Below are 10289 nucleotides of genomic sequence, written 5' to 3'. Positions count from 1 at the left end.
ATAAAAAAAAAAAGAATAACAAAACCTAGAAAACGTGCTATATAAGCAGAGGAAAACGAGCTACAGTAGCAGAGGAAAAACTCTCAAAGGAGAGAAAAAACCCCCAAAAACTAATCCCAACTCTTCCATATTTTGTCTAATGAAAAATTAAATGTTTATAATTTTTCTTATATAATTATTGATTGAACAATTGAATTTTTCAAAGCTATATTTTTTAACTCTGAATTTAATTTTTAATTTTAATGACCAATTTCGAGTATTATTTCTATGTAAGTACTTTTTTAAAAGATTTTTGTTAAAAGTGCAAAATTACCAAACAAAATCAAAAGTGCAAAATTAAAAGAAGAATAACAAAAGAGGAGAAACTCCATTACCAACATTATCAAGTTGCATAAAACAAAATCAGAAGCAAAACAAAGAGAACATACAGACAAACCAAACAATCATTTGAACTCATGATTTTCAAAACAAAGGAAGCGGTTATTCCAAAGGGACAACCAAATGCCAACAAGTGAAAACTAAGGTTGAGGTGAGGTAAGCCCAATCCTTTGGAAGGAATTTGAATCGGGTCACAAGGTCAACAACTCCATTTCTTCTCCTCCTATTCTTCTTTTTCTCTTCTTCTATTGCTTAAACCCTAAATTGGTGATAAATTGGGTTGTTTAAATTGATGCTAACCATCCAACTAGCCGATTAATGACAACAAGGACTTCGTTAAATGCCATGTCACTTTTCCGTTATGTTTATGACAAAAAATGGTTAAAATCACTATCTTGTTATTTTTCAAAAATTAAGTGATCGAATTAAAACTAGAATAACCGTTTTGTCAACTGCATCAAAATTGAACAAGTAATTTTCCCTATGCCTGTAACTTGAAAAAAAAAAACTGATATATCCAACACATATTTAGTTTATATTTTAATTTATTCAGAAAAACCCAGTTAAAATAATTTATAAGTCCAAGTATTAAGAGGGGAATTTTCTAAAAAAAGAAAACTCCACATGAACAGCAATACTGACCTAAAACACGGAATTTTCGTAATCCATGCAAATGGCTTGTCATGATAGAAAGCCTGATGAAGATGAAGAAAAGAAAGCTTCTCTTAATGGAAAAAATCATTCAACCACCCCTATGTATCTAATTCTTTAATTTTGTTCCTATCTCTGGGTGTCATTTTTGTGATTGTCATGGCCACACTGGCTGGTGGGGGGTTCCGATCTGGCAGAAAGATGGATATGCTTTGCTCTATTGCACTCCACTCCATTTGGCCCAATCTACAAATTGCATACCACCATATATATTATTGGCAAACCGCACACCTACCGTGAAGGCCATTGCAACTGGTGGAACCTGCTTCGCCACTGGTGATGCTTCTACCAGACGCTCTAATCCATTAATAATTTGATAACGGGTGTTGGAAGATACAGCGAGGAAAACACCTGATAAAGATGGCAAACCGTTAGGCAGGATCGAGATAAAAACCGATTTTCAGTTATTTAAATAGCATTCAAGGCTCCAACTACTTCGAGCACTGAATGAAATGGTTGTCAGGAGTAAAGAACGATTAAGAAGTACGAGACTGAAGTTAAAAGTCGGAATCTTAATAGGGTTAAACATACCCCAAAGAGCAGCACTTTTTAGAAGAGGTGGGACAGGAATGTCCTCATCTGATTTCCTTATGCTCCTGATCATTTAGAAGAGTTATACAAGTGAGAAATACCTCAACAGGAAATGACAAAAACAGTCAATACTATAAATGCTTTCAGATAAAGCACCTCAACTCAAATCATTCCAAGATGAGAGATGGGACTAAGAAGTGGAATAGGCAATTAGATTGCCTACATACTCCATTGTAAACCCAAATTATTGAAGGAAAAAACATTGAAATTTGGGCAGGAAAAAACGCCAAGACAGTCTTGAGTATAACCGGTGAACCATGAAAAGGTACAAGTATCAATGAGAAAACTGTACCTTTTGGCAGTCATTACCAGATTTGCAATGCCTTGGCCAACAATACCACAGCCGAACCCTACTGAGCCATACAAAACACCCTGGATCCAAAATAAGCCAACAAATAAGCTAAAAACAGAAAATGTCCTTGATCCTTCTTTTCTTTTCCTTTTTTTTGAAGAGGAAAAAAATGTTACATTAACAGCAGAAGACACTGGCAGTGGAACCGTATGAGGAAATGCAAAGAGCTATGACGCTGCAAGAAAATGATACTCTACAACAATTCTCTAAGGGCTAACTAAATGAGTCATCATCATTTAATCAGAACATGAAGCAATATCACCTCCCTGCTTCAACATTCCATATAATTCATTGATTACTCAACTCTGGGTACCTTATAAAAATATGTTGCAATCCGTTGTTTCACTGAGAATTTACATCCTGGTCTTTCAGCTTCAAAAACACTGCAATAGTAGAACAGTTGACATTGTCTTAAAAATTATTTAAATCTGAGTAAAATATAAAGTTGGAACTAGATAGGAGGCAAGAAAAACACATAAAGCAAGAAAAGAGCAAAATTAAAATTTTTTGTTTTATCTAAAGAACAAATATCTCAAGCATGAAATCTACTGTAGTATCAAACAGCGAGAGTATCTACCAATGAACAAACTCAAAGGAATACATAAAATTCAAACATGAAACTAGGAGCTCAGAATTTCATAAGACAAAAGCTGTTGTTATGTTATAATAACCTGCTAGGAAGAACAGAAGCAGCACGCTGGAAGCTACCAAATAATCCTCTGGATGCGGATGGTTGACCAAAACGAGCATATGGTGCTAACATACTAACCAAAGCAATGTCAACCACTATACCGACCAAAAGATCGGCAAAGTACAACTCAAACTCTGCCCAAAAATCCTTTCCCCTTTTCTTCATTTCCGCATATGTTGCGCAGCCAGAATCAATTACTATCTGCATCATGTCATCAAAAGAAAAAAATCAAAAGTGGAAAACTGAAGCACCAACCACAACTACATGCCCCTAAACTACAGTTAGGCTTATCATGCTAGTCACAGCATAATGAGGAGACAGGCACCAAGGTATATGGTTAATGTAAATAGTCACTTGGTAGTACATTCATAATGCCTTAACATGGTTATGAAAAACTTTCAGAAAACATTAACGTTTAGCTAACCCTGCGAATAAATATAAAAATGACACTCAACAAACCTCGGTTCCAACTTTGAAAAGAAATGAAGGATCAGCTAGCATTCGGTTCCGGAGCATAGAGCAGTATTTTATTAAAAAGCCAAGTGGCCAAACTGATTCCTGTCAACAAGGTAAAAGAAAAGTGAGAGCATAAGATAGCCTACTCATAAAAAAAATGATAAAAACAATTAACTGCTGCAAATGTAAAAGTAAAACAGAGGAAACTAACAAGAACCAACCCAATCTAAGCCATTTTTTATCCTTAATGTGCATTAGTATTCAATTGACCTAAACAAAAATTTAAAGTACTTTTTGACCCTAAAATACAGTTATTCCTGATTAAACACCATGATAAGAAATTGTACTATTACTCAATATCAAATGAAGCAAATTTCTCTATCAGTTGCTTGTGTAAGCAAATTCCTTAAAAATGAAGATTCACACTTTTATTTCAGTTTATTTTCCCTCCATTTTCTCATCAATCAAACAAAAGCAACAACAAAAAAAGAGTAAAAGTAAAAGCTTTATAATCCGACCTGCAAATCCAAGTAACGAAGAAGGAACAATTTCCGGATTCCATTCCTTTTCGCAGCTTCCATCATGTCTGGAGGCAGCTCCACTCCTCTAGCTTCCACTTCCTTCATCACATCCTCAAACTTCAATATTGGCCCAAACTCTCTTTCACCTTCACTGTCACCTTCACCGCCATCGCCGCCACCGAATGAACCACCGCCTCCATTATCTCCGCCGCCGCCGAAGTCATCTATCTGTCGATCACCGCTTCCAATCTCTACAACCCTAGATTCATCATCAAAATTACCTTTTTCCCCTTCCAGTGAACCACTAATAGTGTTCCCCGTAGAATCCGGCCTAACGCAGCGAACCGAAAGGTCGCGGTTCGTGAAAGTTAAAACGTGCGTATGAACTAATACCGGTGAAGTTAATTTCAAACGAGATTCGATGCTATTAATATATTTAAGACAAGCGAAAGCTCTAGTCCCTATCACCTTATTCGTAGTTGTACAGTTAGCTCCGCCATTGGAGAAAGTTGAGACGTTGAAGCTTGGGGCTGATGAAATTGACATTTCCAACATGGAGACCGGAGATATAGAGTTGAAAGACGGCAACGAAGCAAAAATTGGGGGGAGTAAAAGAAAGTAAAGAACAATAAAGCGGGCCTTGGAATTGACATTTGTGTTTGATTTTGAACTTCGAAACGAGACAGGGCTTCCCCGGAGTGATTGGAGTTCTGATCAAGTACTACGCGGGTAGAGGAAGGTATCGACGTGGCAAAAAAATGAAAATATGATAGCGGAAAAAATTTTAAAATTTAAATCGTCGCCTGAGAGATTCGAACTCTCGCGGGTGAAACCCATGTACTTAGCAGGCACACGCCTTAACCACTCGGCCAAAGCGACGGCGTTGAATAGAATGTCATATTTAAAATATAAAAGTAATTTAGACAATTTCTAATTTGGAAGTCAGTAAAGATTTTGCTGTTTTTGTAAATCATCAATTTGGACAAAATAGTGTTTGAGTTCGATTTTCAGAGTTCAAATCGAAATTGAAAAGTAAACGTATTCAGATAGAGAATGATTCAAGGTTTTGACAAACATTTATTCAAACATCCTTATACATGTGTGTATACACTGAATATTTAAATAAGTTACAACACTGGCCAAAAAAGCAAACCTATAACTTAGATTTACAGAGCTATACATGTAAACCAATGGAATCATATTTACTTCTATAATGGCACCAATACAGAAAATGTAGGGCTACACCTATTAACTTTCAAGCCTGTGAATTTTCAACATCCTAAATGAATATACCTATCCAATTGAATGGACTCAAACAAAGCTATTAAAGCTTCATATCACCTACAGATCACATGAAATCTTGACCATTCATGAAAATTATGCCCCTCCACATCAAACCTTAATGATCCCAAAATAAAAATCATGAATGGTGAAGATTTCAAAGTGTAAACACCAAAACTATAGGTGATATGAACCCCTTTTTTTACTATTTCATGTACAACACAAGAAAATCTTTTGTTAGGGAGTGACTTTTGAAAGAGCACCCACCTGCTGTTTGTATGTTGAAAAGATGATGTTAGCTTCCAAGTGTTAAATCTCGGAACAAGGATAAACTTTTTCGATGCCCGGAATGACGGGAAGAATGTGGTTGCTCGAATGATGGTCTTGGAGTTGGTCCTGTGCTGCCAACAACATCCGTTTGAGAATCTGAGGATTTTGAAAGAGGCTTGCATCCGAATTTCCCAGCAACTATACAGGGGGAACTGAGTGAGTTACGTGATTTTTTCACTTTTTTCATTTCTAGCTTTATTTTACTGACTTTGTCTTCAAGTTCTCCAACTCTAGACCTCATCCTTTCCATATCCACTTTTAAAACTTGATTTTCACGTACAATTGTCACCCATCCATCTCTTTGAACAATCCGCTGGCTGGTTTCACCAGTGGCAGTCACATTACCAGCTATCTCCGTTGGGGCAATCCCCTGACGCATAGGAGCACTTTCAGCTTCCAAGACATTGAGACAACCAGCTAAAGCTGCTCTTAAATGCAATTGCTCGAAGAACAAGACTTGGAGAACAACTCTGAGTGGCAATCTTTTGTTTTGGGAAGCATGGGCACAGGCATCGATGGAGAGTTTCCCATAGTCGATGATGTTGCAAAGGACTTCCTTCTCTCTATCAGAAAGCCAAGGGTGTGCCTGCACAATGGTAATAGAAGTTAAAAATCTCAAAAAGGAAAGACTCCATTTAAATCAAAGTTGGTTCAGTAAAAAAGAACCTTGAAATAGATGTCAAGTGCTCTGTAAAGCCCATCGTGCAAAGTTCTAGAAGAGTCTGGAAGGACCTCTGCGAGGGAACGTATCTTTCCTGGTTTCAAATTTACATCAGAAGCAACTTCGGCTAGATAATTATCAATTAATCTAGCAACTTTTCTTAAGGGCTCAAATGATGGTGAGGATAAGAGGTCTAGTGATGGTGGGGAAAATAATGTTAACCCTGATTCGGATGACAAAAAATGATGGATGATCCGTTCAACACAATCAGTATCATATAGAGTATCCGAATTCGAGAAAGAAGGAATCAAAAGACCATCAAGGCCAGCCAGTTCGAGTTGCATTCCTATTCTCCTCTCCAAAGAATCCAGGCATGTCCGATTGACACCTAATATTGATGCAACACGAAGAAGTCCAAGTAAAAAACGGCAGAATGACTTGCCCTTCTTTTTTGGGAGAAGCTTTTCGATGTTTTCCAGTAAATCCCTTTGATCAACAGCAGCAGGAATCAAGCTAAAACTCGCGACTGTCCTGGCTTTGCTACTCGGTCTACTCTGCCATCGGCCCAGACCTGGTAGAAACTTTCTGGCATAGTACATTACAGCACCAGCTAGATATTCAGATCTAATACCCCTTGCTTCCATTGTTTTGATAAGTCTTTCAAACAAACCTACACTGAAATAAGAGATGTCTTCGAACCACCAGTCAGATTCTGCGCTTCGGATTTTTGCCCCAGTGTTTATTCCATTCCATAGAATGCTTCCACCGGGGCTCTGGAGGCTACCATACATCATCATGGGCCAACCAAACAAACTCGGATCTGTACAAACCATCGTAGATACAGCATTCAGACATTTCTGTAATATGTGGAGCTTTTCCGCCCTTGGCATGCATGATTCGCAACTTTGCAAAGCCAATACACAATCCTTCCAGTTGTGAAGTACATTTTTGTGGAAGAAACTTTCCGCCTTAGAAAGTAAATTATCTTCCCCATACTCATCTGTCATCTCAAGGTAGTCCGCTGCACAGTACACTGTTATTATATTTCTAGCTGTAAATTCCACCTGAATTCCATAGCAGAATTTTGCTGCAAACAAGAAAGTGTCGGAGCCACCAGGGAATTCTTCAAGCTTTGTGGTAAAAGTCCTATCATGGATACTTTGCATTTCTTCCAACATGCAAGCAATCTTTCCACATTTCGACATGAGAGGAAACTGCAGTAAAATATGATCATAAAGCATGACATTTTATTGCATAACATCACCATGTTGGTCTTACCTTAAGGTACAGTACAAAGGGGAAAACACAAGTTTATGACAATTGCATTTACCAGAACAATAGGAAAAGACCAAACTGTTACAGAAAATATGATCATAAAGCTTAACATAACAAGTTGGTCATAGCTATTCAATTCTTAGGTCGAATTGTTTCAGGTGTAAGAGTAAGACTCAGAAGAGCAAGCATGCATGAAGGCTAATGCAACTATCCAAGTGCTCAATGAAAACGAAAATTTTGACTTACCTTATGAAGATGAAATTTTACACCATCCACAATAATGGTTATATCACTTGGCAGCCTTGCGTTATAAAGCCTGTACCCATAAAAACCAAATCACAAAACATACCACATTAACTCCATTGTAAGTGAATAATTTTGCTTATAGCTGCCAAAATAGACCCTTTTGTCTTTCTTCTATAAACCCAAAACTAGAAAAGAAGAAGCAAAACTTGATCAAGCCGCACAGAGGTTTAACTTTTTTTATGCATTCATGAAATTAGATGAAAAATAAAGCAGTAGTACTTCAAATTCAGTCTCAAATTTGAACGAAAATAAGACAACCCAGATAAGAAAAAAGAGCAAAGAATTGTAAAAGAAGTTCAATTACAAAGATAGATTGGAGAGATAGAACAAGTGTTGGAGCTTACCAGTCATTTCCTTGTTTACAAAACCCAGAAAGCTTGGCAGGTGCCATGACTGAGAGAGAAAGGGAAAGACCCCAACTCTTGAATTGGGGTCTTTAATAAATGCTTTGCCCCTCACAACACGAAAAATCCACCAAAATCAAAATTTTAAAATGAAAAGCATAATAGTATTTATTCTAATCAGAGATTAAAATTTAAAATCTTATGAACAGATAAAAAAAGAGAGAACCACACAGACACAGGGGGCGTGTGGGCAACCGTGGAACTTTACAGCTAAATGCCTTGTCTTGCATCATAAGCTGGAACTCCATTTCATGGATCCTAAATTTTGCTGTTTACTACTGAAACTAAACCCTTTGGAAAAAAAGGAAAAGAAAAAAGAAAAAGACAACCTTATAAAAGAAGATACACTATAAACTAAAAAATATACCAGTGTTTCCTTTGGCTGAAAAAAGAGAATAAATATGTTTAATTGAACAAGGCATGCACAGATCACGATAAAGCAAACAACTGAGAAGGCAAAAGGTAAATGATTTGAAACATTATCATCTCTCTCTCTCTTTCTTTAAGATTATAAGACGTGGATTCAGTTATGCAATTTAATTTAGTTAATTTTAATTTTAAAATTATAATATTTATCACAATTAAATTTATTTGATTAAATTATGTTTTCAATAAAGTTATGCATATCAGACGTGCATATCAGACGTTATTCCCTCGATGAAAAATATAAAGAGGTGGATCACGGTTAAAATAGATTTAAAAAAGGCATATGATAGTATTTAGTGAGATTTTATTACCGCTTTTTTTATAGGTTGCGGGTATTCCAAACTTTGGAGGGTTATTATGTTTCTCATAATGGGTTTTACTATACAGGTAGAGGTGTGCATGGCCAGGCTGGGTTTGGGCTGGGCTCATAAAAAAATTTCAGCCCGTTTTTAAGGCCCGGGCCCAGCCTGGCTCGAAATATGGGTCTAGAAATTTGTCCAAGCCCAATCCGAGAAAAAATGGTAGGCCCGAGCCTTGCCCGGCCAAGGCCCGGCCATATTAATTTTTTTACTTTTTTATTAAATAAAAACTTTAAAATATAATAAATCAAATACATTTAAAACATAAAAACAAATATTAAAACAAAAACAAATAAAAAATAAGACTAAAATAATTCTTAAAATAATACATAAATTAAAAATAAAATAAAAAGTAATTATATTAAAATTGAAAAATTGAAACAAATTAAATTAAATTAAGAACTAAATTATATTAATAACAAAAGTTTTACAATATTAAAATAACATTAAAAACAACAAAAAGAGTAAAGTAAAATACTAAAGTTACTTAAAATTAAAAATAATTTTTAAAAATAATTTAATATTAAAATTGGGTCGGGCCCGGGCCAAAAAAATCTTACCCGAGGCTGCCCATTTTCTAAACAGCCTCGTTTTTGTCCAAGCCCATTTTTCGCCTATATTTTTACCAAAACCCTCCCATTTTTCTAGGGCGGGCCTTGGGTGGGTCATTGCCCGACCATGCACACCTCTATATACAGGTGTGGTGGAATGGAGTCTTTATTCAAAAATTTAAGCTAGTTAGAGGGATTCGATGAGAATATCCTTTATCGTCGTATCTAATTGTTTTATACATGGAGTGGTTAGGTCACGATATCCATTCAACTATCTCTAATGGTAGGTGGTGCCCTTTACGTTTTTCTAGGTCAGGTCCAAACTTATCTTATTTGTTTTCTTTTTTTTGTAGATGATGTAGTTATTTTTGCTAAAGCAGATATACAATAAGCTCATATTCTTAAGGAGACGCTTGATAATTTCTGTGACCTCTCGGGGCATCGGGTTAACACTCGGAAGACAAATATTTACTTTTCTCGTAGGGTGGATGAGGCCATAGAAGATAGAATAAGCGACTTCCTTGGTTTTCAAAGGGTGCAAAATCTGGTACATATCTAGGGGTGCCTTTATTTCATGAATGGATTACTAATATTACATTAAGGTTTGTAGTAGAAAAGGTACGTAACAGATTATTCAATTGGAATGCCAGACAACAATCTATTGTAGGTTGAGTTACTTTGGCACAGTCTATGCCCTTGTCTATCCCAAACTGTTTTATGCAATCCATGCTGATCCGTAAAGGAATTTGTGCGGAGATTGAAGGTTTGGTCAGGCAGTTCGTTTTGGGGTTCCTTGAATGGTTCAAAAAAGATAGCTTTAATTAACTAGGACTCTGTTTGTCAACCTCACACTTGTGAAGGCCTTGGGCTTTTTCATTTGGGGGATCAAAATATCTCTTTTTTTTATGAAATTGTGTATGCTTTAACCTCAAAGGATGGTACTTTATGGGTACGTGTTCTTCAGTGTAAGTATGGTATCAAAAAAAGGATGCCAGA

At 36.3% G+C, this 10289-nt stretch overlaps 1 protein-coding gene and 1 non-coding gene across 2 annotated transcripts; both read right to left on the bottom strand.

The window, feature by feature from the left end:
- Positions 1-905: 905 nt before the first annotated feature.
- On the bottom strand, positions 906-8491 carry LOC108457070 (BTB/POZ domain-containing protein At3g44820-like). Its single transcript, XM_017755890.2, has 11 exons — positions 7898-8491; positions 7494-7563; positions 5978-7186; positions 5282-5897; positions 3698-4410; positions 3183-3281; positions 2704-2924; positions 2346-2415; positions 1973-2052; positions 1621-1685; positions 906-1440 (listed from the first exon to the last, which is right to left on the bottom strand). The coding sequence occupies exons 1-11, from the start codon at positions 7942-7944 to the stop codon at positions 1247-1249; spliced, it is 3384 nt and encodes a 1127-aa protein (XP_017611379.2). The 5' UTR covers positions 7945-8491; the 3' UTR covers positions 906-1246.
- TRNAS-GCU (transfer RNA serine (anticodon GCU)) lies at positions 4498-4579 on the bottom strand. The gene has a single exon. It is a non-coding gene; the product is annotated as a tRNA-Ser (tRNA).
- Positions 8492-10289: the final 1798 nt, after the last annotated feature.

Source organism: Gossypium arboreum, chromosome 9 (genome assembly GCF_025698485.1).
Source record: "Gossypium arboreum isolate Shixiya-1 chromosome 9, ASM2569848v2, whole genome shotgun sequence".
In the NCBI taxonomy this organism is placed as follows: domain Eukaryota; kingdom Viridiplantae; phylum Streptophyta; class Magnoliopsida; order Malvales; family Malvaceae; genus Gossypium; species Gossypium arboreum.
This window is presented reverse-complemented; position numbering and strand designations above follow the sequence as displayed.

What these genes read in the sequence shown, in the direction of transcription:
- LOC108457070 (XM_017755890.2), bottom strand. Translation starts at nt 7,944, where the DNA reads ATGGCACCTGCCAAGCTTTCTGGGTTTTGTAAACAAGGAAATGACTG. An exon ending in CCGAGATTTAACACTTGGAA is followed by an intron (nt 4,411 to 5,281) that starts GCTAACATCATC and finishes GTACTTGATCAG; the next exon opens with AACTCCAATCACTCCGGGGA. An exon ending in GCTTCTGTTCTTCCTAGCAG is followed by an intron (nt 2,416 to 2,703) that starts GTTATTATAACA and finishes CTACTATTGCAG; the next exon opens with TGTTTTTGAAGCTGAAAGAC.